Genomic DNA, 13,367 nt, shown 5'->3' on the forward strand with positions numbered 1-13,367 from the left:
TTTACAATACTTTCAACCAGTTTGCCCAGTACTGAAGTCAGGCTTACCGGCCTGTAATTGCCGGGATCACCTCTGGACCTTTTTATAAATTGGCATCACATTAGCTATCCTCCAGTCATCTGGTACAGAAGCTGATTTAAATGATAGGCTACAGACGACAGTTAGTAGTCCTGCAATTTCACATTTGAGGTCCTTCAGAAGTTTTGGGTGAATACCATCTGGTCCTGGTGACTAAATACTGTTTAATTTATTAATTTGTTCCAAAACCTCCTCTAATGATGCCTCAATCTGGGACAGTTCCTCAGATTTGTCACCTAAAAAGAATGGCTCAGGTTTGGGAATCTCCCTCATAGGGTGACCAGATGACATGGGGGAAGCAAAAAAAAAACAAAACAAAAAAACCACACACCACAACGGACACAGGACAAAGAACTAAAAATTGGGACAGTCCCGATTTTATCAGGATATCTTGTCACCCTACTCCCTCACATCCTCAGCCATGAAGACCAATGCAAAGAATTCATTTCTCCACAATGGCCTTATCGTCCTTGAGTGCTCCTTTAGCATCTTGATCGTCCAGTGGCCTCACTGGTTGTTTAGCAGCTTCCTGCTTCTGACGTACTTTAAAAAAAATAGCTATTACTTTTGGAATCTTTGGTTAACTGTTCTTCACATTCTTTTTTGTCCTTCCTAACTATATTTTTACACTTCATTTGCCAGAGTTTATGCTCCTTTCTATTTTCCTCACTAGGATTTAACTTCCACTTTTTAAAGGATGCCTTTTTGCCTCTCGCTGCTTCTTTTACTTCGTTGGTTAACCACAGTGGCTCTTTTTTGGGTCTCTTACTATGTTTTTTAATTTGGGGTATACATTTAAGTTGAGCCTCCATTATGGTGTCTTTAAAAATTTTCCACGCAGTTTGCAGGGATTTCACTTTTGACACTGAACCTTTTAATTTCAGTTTCACTAACCTCCTCATTTCTGTGTAGTCTCCATTTCTGAAATTAAATGCTACTGTGCTGGGCTGCTGTGGTGTTTTCCCTGCCACAGGGATGTTAAATTCAATTATATTGTGGTCACTATTACCAAGCGGTCCAGCTGTATTCACCCCTTGGACCTGATCCTGTGCTCCACTTGGGACTAAATGAAGAATTGCCTCTCCTCTGGTGGGTTCCAGGACCAGCTGCTCCAAGAAGCAGCCATTTAAGGTGTCAAGAAACTTTATCTCTGCATCCTGTCCTGAGGTGACCCAGTCAATATGGGGATAGTTGAAATCCCCCATTATTATTGAGTTTTTTATTTTAATAGCCTCTCTAATCTCCCTAATCTTCACAGTCACTATCACCATCCTGGTAGGCAATAAAGCCTTATTATTAGGGCATGGAATTTCTATCCATAGAGATTCTATGGTACAGTTTGGTTCATTTAAGATTTTTACTTCATTTGATTCTACACTTTCTTTCACATATAATGGCACTCCCCCACCAGCACGACCTGTTCTGTCCTTCCAATATGTTGTATACCATGGTATTACCGTCCCCCATTGATTGTCCTCATTCCAGCAAGTTTCTGTGATGCCTATTATATCAATAGCCTAATTTAATGAGACACTCTAGTTCACCATCTTATTATTTAGACTTCCAGCATTGGTATATAAGCACTTTAAAAACTTGTCACTTTTTAGCTTTTACAGTACATGGTGTAATTGAATGGGGCTTTTTTTTCATTTGACTGTTTCTCATCAGATCCTACCCGTCAGAGGCGGATTTACAATGAAGCACACAGTGCCCTGGCACGGGGCCCCCCCAACTATAGGGGGCCCCAGGGCCGGGCAGCCCAGCACTGTCCAGCACCCCCTGCAGGGGGGCAGAAGCTGTGGGGGAGAGCAGGGAGGGAGCCATTTAAGAGGCGTGCTCTCCCAGCCAGGAAGCCGGGCTCCTGCTGGCTCCCGGGACCCCTGCTGCAGGCTAGCGCCCCCATGCACCATGGCAAGCAGGCGAAGGGCCGGCTGGGGGCACACTGTAGAGGAGGCATGCGCGTTCCCCTGGTGGGGCGTCTGTCCGCGCCTGTCCTCTGGACTCCGGGCAGTGCAGGTGCACTGCTGCTGGCGGCCCCTGGAAAAAAGCCTCGGGAAGGTAGCAGCAGGCCAGGGGGTCTCGGCTCTCGCACGCTGCTGCCACCACAGCTCCCTTTGGCAGCGAACAGGAGCAGCGGCAGGGCGGGGACGCATCCACCGGCCAGCCAGGTCCGGTAACCCAGCAGCCGTGACTGGGACTGCTAAGTCATTATGCAAGGTAACCTATTTCCCCTTGTTTTTTCCTACCCCCCCCCCCCCCCCCCGCAGACGTTCTTGTTAAACCCTGGATTTGTGCTGGAAATGGCCCACCTTGATTATCACACACATTGTAAGGAGAGTGGTCACTTTAGATAAGCTATTATCAGCAGGAGAGTGGGGTGGGAGGAGGTATTTTTTCATGCTTTGTGTGTATAAAAAGATCTTCTACACTTTCCACAGTATGCATTCAATGAAGTGAGCTGTAGCTCACGAAAGCTTATGCTCAAATAAATTGGTTAGTCTCTAAGGTGCCACAAGTCCTCCTTTTCTTTTTGCGAATACAGACTAACACGGCTGTTACTCTGAAACCTTTAATTTTAAGAACAACTGAAATGTGCTAACATTATGAATTGAACTGTGCACCAACACTGGGTGGACCCGTATTACACAATGTTCCAGTCGGTGACAGTGTTAGAATGTTAACCCTCATCCTTCAGTTCACAAGGTCTCTTCTCGCCTTTGCCCTTGTGAAGTGAATCACAGCGTCAGAGAGAGCCAAAGACTGGCCAATGGCATGTTCAAACAATAAATTAGCAAGCAATGTCAGTCTCTCATTGGCCATCGTCAATCAAAGATCTGTTTTAATGAGCCCAAGCTTCAAAGAGCCGCGCTCCCCACCCGCGTTGGTTTGGGCCTGATCCCTGTAAGACAGGTCTGACCCACGGAAGTGCTCTGAGCTGTATGTACAGGCGCCTTCCCCATGACAGTGGGGTGGCGTGTAGGAATGGGCTGGTACGGCCCACAGACTCATTCCTTCGTAATCCAAAATGGAGCAGCTTCAATGGGCAGGAGTGAAGGAGGCCCCTGAATATGCCCTCACCCAGCAGACAGGGCTTTGTCTTGAGGCGTGGGAGACCTCTGCTCGGATATGGGCTGCCCTGCAGGTGGGGGAGGGGAGTTGAACTGGGGTCTCCCACAGCCCAGCTGAGTGCTCTGGGGTAAAGAAGGGGGGCCTCTGTCTCAGCCCCTCTTGTGTGGAACGAGGCAGGCGCCCCACTCATTCACACAAGACACCCCCATCTCAGCTACCTGGCTCCAGAGAGGGGTTCCCGCTCATGGGCCACAAGCAGAGCTGGGTGCCTTCTTAGGTGTCTAACTCCATGCGTGGGGCAGGGCTTCGCACACATCCCCTTGGCTCAGCATTGTCCATTGGCTGGCATAGGCAGTTCCCTACCTGGTGTGCTGGCTTTTGGGGTCCCATCCGCGAGTGTCTGTCTCACCCCATCCGTTGTGCCGGGACCCGGGGCCCCCCAGTGCAGGCTCCCTGGATCCCATCGTTGGTCTGCTAACGTTCTCAATGCCCAAAAGTTGGGGCAGGGGGGTGATACAGAACATCACAGCACCTAAGTCCCTTTGTGGATCCAAAGAAACAAACCAACCCGCTCCCTGAAGAAGCAGCTGTAGGCAGGGGCCTGCCCCGCGGGTGAGAACTGGCGCTGGTGCTAATTAACCCACTAATTGTCGGGTTATAGCCGAGGACGACAGCAGGTGAGGGCAGTGGCTTCAGCAGACGTTCCTGAGCCCCTCGGTAGGCGCTGGTTGGACGGGTGAAGAATAACGAAGGGTTAAATCTGGTTTCAGGATGAGAACTGGATGCTGGTTTTTGAAATGTGCCCAGAATGTTGCCCTCGTTACCCCGTGAGGGAAGCGGGAATCTGCTATGATACTGGTGACCAACAGGCCAGGTTGGGGATTGTGCAGAAGGGCTGGGAGTGGTGGTTTGGAACCTTGATGGCTCCCATCAGCCAGGACAATCGACTGTGGATCGCTCTGTTTGCAGGCAGGCCTTCCTGTGAGTCAGGCTGGAAGGAATGAAGGCTTGGGGTCTTACAGTGACCTGTGACCATGTCACCTGGTACTGAAATACATCTTAAACCTGGTGCTTTTCCATTGGTGGGGGGGGCGTGGGACCCAGAGAGACAAAGGATTCCCGCCTTGTGCCAAAGCCATGCTTCTCCTGGGGCAGGGGGCTGGTGTGACGGGGTGAGGGCAGGACTGGCCGCAGCAGCAGCGATGAGCCAGCAGGAGCTGGCTGGGATCAGCATGTACCAAGGGAGGATCCAGAGAGGCAGCGGGAGCCCTGCTGAGCCAAGGACTGACTCTGACCATGTGAACGCTGTGTGGCTGGCAGCAGAGGCTGGGGCCTGGAGGGGACAGGAGCCCCTGATAAGAGCAGGAATCACAGGTGCACATGCAGCGGCTCTGTTGGGATGGGGGGGGAGTGTGGAGCTCAGGGAGCAGGACATGGCAACGCCCTGGCTTCCACCACCAGGAACCCTCACCTCAGCTAACCCAAGGACGGTCAGATTCTGTGCTGCGGGCACTGATCAGTAGTTACCTTACGCCATGGAGGGGCTCAGGATATCTGCAGATATCTCGTTGGGCTGCACACAGAGGGAGAACACCCGAAGGCCCAGTCTGGGAGTCCTGGAGGGAGCAGGCCTGTCCCATGGCATGGTCTGGCACACTCCAGGGGTCATCCCCAAGGGGCTGGTTGGTTACGGGCCATAGCCCAGCCCCATGGATCCCGGACAGCGTCACCTTGTTACAGTAATAAATGTTCTAAGTGGGAGAAATCTGCTTTTATTTGTGTCCAGAATTAAAAGAGAGATTTCACAGGGGTGGCAGATGGTGACAGGGCCCCTAACCATCACAAATGGCTCCCCCAGGCCCAGACCATGACACTGCAGAGGTGGCACCCAGCACCACTCTTGCCCGGCAGATGAGGGGGCGATCGCGGTGGAGCCGGGCGGTGGTCTGGGGTCCCTGCCGGGGCGATCTCATTTGGCAGGCTGGGCTGTTGGGGGTGCAGAGCTGGGCTCTGCTGCTCCCTCCCCAGGCTCCCCTGCCAACTTGTCTTTTGTCCCTAAACCCTCCCAGGCAATGCTGCCTCCATGGAAACCAGGTGGGGGCTGCTGTGGAGACTGTGGCGGTTGCTACGGCTACGGTACCAATGGGACATGGCACAGCTCAGCAGAGGGGTGGGCATCGGTGGGGGCAGGGCAGCTCCATTGCTGCTGGCCCGAGTTTAACCCCGGGGGACTGTGAAGCAATGGGGCCAGAGTCCCGGGAGCGATGGGAATGGCTGGCCAACACGTAACCTCCCTCCGCACAGGCAGGGCCTGCAGTGAGCCCCGCCGGATGTAACAAGTGAGACGGGCCTCTGGGGGAAGGGCCATAAATACCCCACCCCCGACCCATCGCCTGTGCTTGCATGTGACCAACACCCCTCACCCACCTGGTGCCTGGCAGGAGGAAGGGCAGGGGGATGGGGAGTGTGCGTCTGCCCCCCAGCACCAGCACATGCCCCGAATGCTCGACCAGCAGGGGAGGCTGTGGGGCTCTCTCGGCGCCATGGGGCTGCAGTACCCAGCTCCGTCCTGAGCCAGCGTGACGCCAGCTGGCATCTTCACCCCACTGCAGGGATCCAGGAGCGGGTGCTTCGAGCCACTCCCAGATACCGCCCTGCCGCAGGCCAGGCCGGGGGCAAGCGGGTGGGTCCTGTTATGGCCAGCTGGGATCGAGCCATCGCTCGATTTATCCCTCCACTATGCCCATACTGGGGGTGTGGGGATGGCCCCCCACTGAAGGGGGTGGAGGGGCAGGTATCCCCCTAGAGCTAAGGAGGGAGGGGGAAAGACAGGGGGCTTCATTCCCATGAAGAAGGTCTCATCTGTGCTGCTGCTGGGCCAGGCAGGACGGATACACAAGAGACAGCCCCTGCCCACCAGATTCACAGTCTAACTGGACAGCAGCTCAGCTAGAGTGCCACAGCCAGGGAGAGAACCCAGGTGTCCGGCTCTCAGCCCCTCCCAGCTCTAACTACTAGACCCCACTCCTTCCCAGGGCTGGGAATAGAACCCAGTCATCCTGGCTCCCAGATCCCCAGCTCTAACCCACTAGCCCACCCCCACCCCCATGTGGGGGTGAGGATGCTGTGAGCCTGGTGCATGCTGGGGCAGTCACTGGGTTCCTCTTTGTGATGTCTCCAGGCCCCTGATGTGCTGGCCCTATGGCACCTGGGAGGGAAGGGTGGGGAGCAGGCTCCTGTTAGCTCTCAACCCCCCTATGGAGGTCTCCATGGCAACCTGCCCCACCCAGAGCTCACACTTGGATACCAGCAGGTTGCTGTGGATACAGTGCTGCTATTTGGCAACACAATACACCCTAGGGACAGGTGTCTTGCTCAGCAGGGACCAGAGTGTGTATGTGGGGGGGGGGGCCTGGAGGGGTCTAGAGCCAGGGCCATATTCTCCCCTGGGGCCTGGTTGAACCATTAGTCTCTCCTGCCAGCCAGACTGGCGCAGCCTTGCAGGTAGGGGATTGGCAGTGCCTGGCTGGCCAGGGTTGTGTCTGGGAGGGCAGGAACTCACCCCTCCACAGTTACCCTCCTGAGCTCTGCTCTATGGCTGGCAGTCATCCCTGCCCTTGCCCCAGCCCCACATCTAGCAATGACCCAGCTGTGATGAAGTGGGAATTTTCTGTAGTATTTTTATGAGTCCAGTGTGTGCCTCAGTTTCCCCTGTACTTTGCATGGCTAGCCAGTGTACCCCCAGACAGTACAGTGTCAGGGGGTGGGGAGAGGGGCTGCGTGTCCATGTGTGTCAGTCACCTCCCTGTCTGGGTGGAACCAAGAGTCCTTAAGGAACGGCTGAAACTGACCCAGATGAGCCCAGGGCCAGAGAGATAATGCCAGCTCCAGTGACTCCAGGCTCAATGCTCTCAGCAGGGAGCGGGACACAGACCCCAGCAGGAGACGAGGAGGTGACCAGCAGGGATAAGTATGGGCTCTGGAAGAAGCTTCTCCTGCCCTCTCCTGGGAACTGACAAAGGAAGAGACTGAGCCTGAAAATGGCATTTATCCCAGCTCGCCTGGGCTCGAGGCTGACCAGAATGGGCTCTGCTTGACCCTTCCTCTCTCTGCGCTGCCCAAGGATGCCCTGTGCTGTGTGCCAACAAACCCGACTGCTTTGAAAACGCCACTGGGTGTCATTGTCAATCCTGGCTGAGGTGCATGGATCCCTGCAGGGTGGTGAAGGCTGTCGCTGTTGGACGCACTGGGGTAGAGCAGGAGGCTGGAACCCAGAGGTTCAGTCTAGGAGATGGTGAGGACCCGTGGCCTGCCCTGGAGAAGAGCGAGACCCCTTGGGGGTCTGGCACACTAAAGGGTTTCTCCGAGAGACTTTTCCAAAGTTGGGGGCGTAGCACCGATCCTGCGGATCTGTGACCCCAGCCCTGCCCTGGCCCCCAGCAATGACTTGGCTCTGCCCTGGCCCCCAGCAGTGACCTGGCCCTGTCCCAGCTCCACCCTGGCTCTGCCCCAGCCCTAAGCAGGCCTTAGCCAGGCAGGGACATCTCTCCCGGTGCCCAGACCCCAGCCATGTCAGCAGATGCTCCCCCTCCTGGATGTTCCCCAGGACAGTGGCCTGGGGTTGGCAGGGCTCCCCAAGGGCCATGTCTAGTCTGGCTGGGCTCCACATCAGGGCCAGTGAGCACCCACCCGTCTCCCGCATGTCCTGGTGTGAGGGAAGTAGGGCCGGCTGTGGGGTAGGGCTGGCCCTGCAGCTCCAGTTCAGCCCCCTCACCCCATCCCTAAGGGATACCAGCCTGTCTCCTCCCACAGGGACCAGGCCGGGCCCGGCAAGGGAAGAGGGGGTCACCAAACCCAGAGGTGGCCCTGGACACAGGGGCAAAGAGACCTCCACATACCTGCTCCACGGCCTAAGAGGCACAGCCTGACCCTGCAGCTCATGGGGGGGCAGTGTCAACCCCCCTAGCCCAACCCTGCACTGCCTAACTTCCCCAACACCCGCAGTAACAGCTGCCCCCCGCCCCCATCACTGGCAGGGCTGCCCCCCACTCCAGTGGGCACCGCGCTCTGGGCTGGGCACCACCAGGCTTAGTCAGGCGGGGGCAGGATGCAGGGCAGGAGGTTAGGTAGGAGCCTGGGGGGGAAAGTCGGGGGAGGGATGGCTGTCCCTGCTCCCTCCTGTGCTGGTGCCACACAGCGACCTCTGGGCTATTGATCCATGGTAGAAAGAGCCAGGGGACAAAGGCCGTGGTGCCAGCCTGGGGCCAGGGAAGCCGGTCGAAGCCAGACTGGGCAGGTGGCAGCATGGCCCGGGCTGCTCTGCTCCTCCACGACCTCCCCCCATTCCCTGCATGGGTCTTCGGGGGCTGGTGGGGGGGAGCATGAGGTGGAGGGGGTTAGTTTCATTGGAATAAATGGGGTGAGAGCACAGAGACCTTGGCCTGCCTGGTCCTCCGGCAAAAACGGGCACTGACAACCTGCTTAACCTGTTCCTGAGGATACAGCGCAGAAGGGAAGGGAAGCACAGCACCTGTCGGGCTGTCAGGGTGCCCACAGCCCCTGTTTCCCCTCCCATTAGCAGGAGAGAGTTTTCCTAGGGACCCCCACCCGCAAGGGTTATACCAAAGATGGAACTAACCGCCCTTTCGGGGAGAAGAGACGCAGTGAGCTGGGCTGGGGGCGTCGCTGCTGTTAATGTGCGATCCCGCTTCCTAGAAGATAAAACAAGACAAACACACAGTGGGGAGAAAAGCCAATGCAGAGACTGTCTCCAGGGCTGGCTCTCATGTGCAGCCTTCCTGCCCCAGGGACCCAGCCTGGCCCAGGTGGATCAGCCACTTGGAGAACTGGCAAACTTGTACCAGCGCCAGGTGGGGTAGACCCTTGCTGGAACTGCCCCTCAGGCAGGGCGCTCAGCACCCAGCTTGGAAAGGACGGAGATGCTCATTAAGCAGGAAGGGAGCGGGGAAGAAAAGTGACACAGGATGGACAGAGGGTGTCAGCAGGCACCCAACTTTCACCTCCTGAGTGCCGGTAAGGATTTTGCCGGCGGCAAGCCAGCGGAGATGTTAGTGGGGGCACAGTCAGGACATGTCAGGATGATGAAGATGCAATGTTGGATGTGCCATGTGCCAATGTGCCGTGTTGGATCCTGGGGTCCCAGGAGATGGGTGGGGGGCAGCCTGGATGGGGAAACTCCCTCCTTGCAGACCACACTTCACCATTTTGATCCCCCCAAAGTCTTTTCCTGTGGACCCCCAAGGCAGGGCAGGTATTTTGCCCACCAATTAGGTCTAGTTTCCGACACACTTGTTGATGCCCTGATCCCATGCCTCATTGCTTACCCATTGCGCTCTCCCACGCTGCTGGGGTGGGCTGAGGAGAATGTTTCGCACTAATCCATGCCCCTGTCTCCTGGCACTAATCACACAGCAGGCTCAGCTGGACTTTTGTTCCCCTGGACACATGAGAGTCCACAGACCAGAATCAGCCCAGGGTGGGATGGGACGTGCAGGCAAGCCCCAGCCCTATCCCCTGAGCCTGGTATTTGCCTGGAGACACAATGCCCTGGTTCAGGTCACAGGCTGCTGAGTGCCGTGTGCCCATCTCAGCAGCCCAGGACCTGAGGGAGGCCCCCAGCCACACACCCAGCCTATGGCCCGTATAGGGGCTCCAGTGCTGGATGCGCCTCATCGTGTCTCCCCCAGCCCCGCACCCGACTGGCCAGGAGCACAGAGCAGGGTAGCTCCTGGCAGTGCTGCAGGGCAGGGTTGCCCAAGACTGGCTGGCAGGCCCTGCTCCCCACTGGGATTGGGGCCATGGCAGCACAGAGCTGACACTGGCCTCAGCTCAGAACCCTCCTGAGTCAGAGAGGGCAGACCGTGGGTGCTGGAGTTTGGGGGGTACAGTGTGCTCATCATGGGGGTTGGGGGTGAGTGGGGAGTGGTTCTGGGGGTGTGGGAGCTGGATGCTATGGCGGCTGTATGGGGAGCACAGGGCGCCCCGGAGAGGTGCTGGTGGGGGAGAAGCTGCAGCAAATTGGATGCTCAGGGAGATGAGGTTTGGGGGGTGCTCGGGGGAGCTGGGGATGCTAAGAGCTGGCCACTGGGGGAAGGGGTGTTGGGGAACCAGACAGACACTTTGTCCCAGGTGACGTCTGACAACACCTACTACTTAAGTTGGGAGAAGGAGGGGGCTGCCCAGCTTTCCCTGCAGCCAATCACTACCCCGCTCCCGGCGCACTGCAGCCAATCATCGGCGAGCTCTGCCCACAGCTGATGCAACCCTGCTGCAATCGGGCCCCCCCGGGTCCTGCGCCCCTCCCGCAAAATAGGCCCCTGGCTCCTGCCTCGGGGGCGCCGCAGCAGGGGACGGGGAGCCGGAGCCGCGCAGCCCTGAGGCACAGCGGGGGGGCGGGCCGGGTTGGCGGGTGGGGACTGGTGGACGCACGGCCCCGCTGGCGGGGCGGAGGAACACGGGCTGTAATGCGGCCCGGGGGGGGGGTAGGCGCTATAGATAGCGGCCCCTCCTCACCGCCCCCTCACTCCGCCTCTCTCCGCACACGCAGACCCGGGACCCGAGCGCCGCGCGCCATGGCTCTCTAGCGCTGCCCGACCCCGGACCAGCGAGCGCCGCGCCGCGCCGCCCCGCCGCCGCCGCCATGGAGTGAGTGCGGCGCCCCGGCTGGGAATGGGGGGCTCCCTAGGCGGGGACAGCAGGGCCCATCGCGCGGGGACCCCGGGGGGGGAGCCGGGTGCCCGCCTACAGCCCCGCGGTGGGCGCGCACTGTTGCACGGGCAATGCACCCGGGGTGACTCCGGGGGTCGGGGCTGGCTGGCTCCCAAGGCGGGGGCGCTGCCGGGATCACGCTGCACCCTGGAGGTGTCTCCCCGTGGACTCGCTCCTCCCCACACGGGTAGAGCGGACGGGGCGGGCTGGCCCGCCGTCTCCTAGCCCTGCCGGGGGCTTGAGCCTGCGCGAAGGGACGGGAGCTGAGCCCCCAGCCCGGGCAGGGCGATGTGGTTTGATGAGTGGAGGGAAGCTGGACAGGGTTGTCCTTTCGCTGTTATGGGGTGCTGCTGTGCAGAAGGGCGGGGACTGAGCCCTGCCATGGGTGTAGGGGTGCCCTCCCCTATGCCAGGGGCCTTGCTCACCCTCTCTTGTCCCCCCAACAGGTCTTCCTGCTCTGCCCCCATCTCCTTACCTGCCACCATTCTTGCCAGCAGGAATCGCGGCCCCCGCCCTCCACGCTCTGGCCCCTTGCCCTATTGTGCTGTGGCCTGCGTGAACCCGCACCTGCCCCACCATGTCAATGCTGGCAGCGCTGACCCTGGACCTGGAGAAGACTCTGCTCCCAGCTAGTGCCCTCTCCTGGAGGGCTGAGTTCCTCAAGATCCCTGGCCACTATGAGCCCATGCCAGGGGCCACGGATGGGCGCTATGCCCATGGCACAGAGGCAATGATGCTGGCAGGTACAGTACTGGCAGGAGTGGGAAGTACAGGGGTGAGGGGGAGAAGATGGGGGATACTGGTTGTGCTGCCTCCAGTGAGTTTGCCTCATTAGGACATTGCCAGGCTGGGAGATCCCAGCCCTTCCCCATTGATGGAGATGGTGTTGTTGAGGGGTTAGGATGTCTGCTCAGGTGTCTCAATGCCCATGGGGCACCTGGCTCCTAGGTTAGGCTGAGGCCAGGACAGCAGAAGGCAAGCTGTAAAGCCTTAGGGGGTTTGGCTAGGCCTGGTACCTGCCTACCTAGCCCTCCCTTCTCCAGGCCAGCTGCAGCCGGTTCCCTTCATGGGAGCAGCATACTCTGTGCTGCTCGCTTCCTGACAAGGCTCCCCAATGCAGCCTCTGAGCCTGCTCTCTCCACACAGGCGATGGCTTCTCAGACTGGATGACGGAGAGGGTGGACTTCTCCTCTCTCCTGATGGAGTCAGGGGACCCATCGCTGCCCTCACCCCCGCTGCCCGACCTGGAGGCCATGGCCTCCCTCCTGAAGAAAGAGCTGGAGCAGATGGAGGACTACTTCCTGGAGGAGTCACTGTCCCCCGGACTGGGCCTGGACCAGGTAGCCCCAAGCACACCACCTTCGCACCAGCCTGCCTTCCACTTCCCCTTCGGGGATGGGAGCGGGCCAGCAGGGTCCTTCCCACCCTTCAGCTCTGATAACCCCATGCCACTGCAGACCCTGGATTCGGGATGCCTGGAGCTCCTCAGCCTGTATGGGGCAGGGGTGCCTGGGGAGTGCCCTGGCCAGGGCCTGCAGGAGGAGTGTGCCAGTAGCCCAGCAGCCAAGCGCAGCAGGCCAAGCCCCTTGGAGCAGCCAGCAGCCCCCTGTGGGCCAGCCCTGCCCCAGCAAAAGGGGGACCGTAAGCAAAAGAAGCGGGACCAGAACAAGACAGCAGCACTGCGGTACCGCCAGCGGAAGCGGGCTGAGTACGAGGCACTGGATGATGAGTGCCAGGGCCTGGAGGCCAGGAACCGTGAGCTCAAGGAGAAGGCAGACTCCATTGAGCGAGAGATCCAGTATGTCAAGGACCTGCTCATTGAGGTCTACAAGGCTCGGAGCCAGAGGCTCCGTGCCAGCTAGGGCAAGGGCCAGCTAGCCCAAACTCCACCCCAGGTCTAGAGCATGACACGCAAGTCAGTGGGGGTGGGGCTCTGGCAGCTGCAGAGCTTCAGGCCTGGCGCACAATAAGCCCTAATGCAGTAGAGGGGGGTTCAGGGGATAGTGAGCTAGACAATGCTCTGTCTGGGTTAGGGAAGCAGTGTCTAGACATGTGGGGAAGTCTGGGTGACACTGACCTGGGAGGGGGAACCAGGCTGCCAGGCATGTCAGCTCTCCAAGCACCAGCATTGCCTGTGCCAGCCTGCCCTGCCTCGAGAGAGGGATGTTGGGGGAGTGGGGCTGGAGCCGAACAATGGCAGGAGCAGGGTGCTGCTGTGGCAGAGAAGGGATGTGTAAGAAAGGTGTGGGAGGGTGCTGGAGGGGTACAGTGAGAGTGCATGAGACAGGCAGAGTTATGTACAAAAACATTTGTATAGACTTTTTTGTAGCTTTTATAGAGCATAAAAGCCATTAAAGGCTGTTCCTGCCTTCAGGCTGAGCAGTGTGTGTGAGTGTACCCCTTCTTCCCTGGGGGCTGGGGCTCCCCCTGCACTCAGCCTCAAGGGAGCAGACTTCCCCACCCCACTTCTGCCATCTCTGCTAGAAGCAGAG

The 13,367-nt window shown here is 58.4% G+C and overlaps 1 protein-coding gene and 1 long non-coding RNA gene across 3 annotated transcripts; one reads left to right on the plus strand and one right to left on the minus strand.

The window, feature by feature from the left end:
• Positions 1-2,378: 2,378 nt before the first annotated feature.
• On the minus strand, positions 2,379-9,684 carry LOC140902103 (uncharacterized). Its single transcript, XR_012156005.1, has 4 exons — positions 9,492-9,684; positions 8,786-8,858; positions 4,675-4,877; positions 2,379-4,138 (listed from the first exon to the last, which is right to left on the minus strand). It is a non-coding gene; the product is annotated as an uncharacterized lncRNA (long non-coding RNA).
• An 899-nt stretch (positions 9,685-10,583) lies between these two features.
• ATF5 (activating transcription factor 5) lies at positions 10,584-13,254 on the plus strand. 2 transcript variants are annotated; one of them, XM_073321794.1, is made up of 3 exons: positions 10,584-10,812; positions 11,322-11,618; positions 12,022-13,254. In XM_073321794.1, the coding sequence occupies exons 2-3, from the start codon at positions 11,453-11,455 to the stop codon at positions 12,735-12,737; spliced, it is 882 nt and encodes a 293-aa protein (XP_073177895.1). In that variant the 5' UTR covers positions 10,584-10,812; positions 11,322-11,452; the 3' UTR covers positions 12,738-13,254. The 2 variants fall into 2 exon arrangements, with proteins under 2 accessions (XP_073177895.1, XP_073177896.1); XM_073321795.1 differs by having other exon boundaries at positions 11,373-11,618.
• Positions 13,255-13,367: the final 113 nt, after the last annotated feature.

This window comes from Lepidochelys kempii, chromosome 23 (genome assembly GCF_965140265.1).
Source record: "Lepidochelys kempii isolate rLepKem1 chromosome 23, rLepKem1.hap2, whole genome shotgun sequence".
Lineage (NCBI taxonomy): Eukaryota > Metazoa > Chordata > Testudines > Cheloniidae > Lepidochelys > Lepidochelys kempii.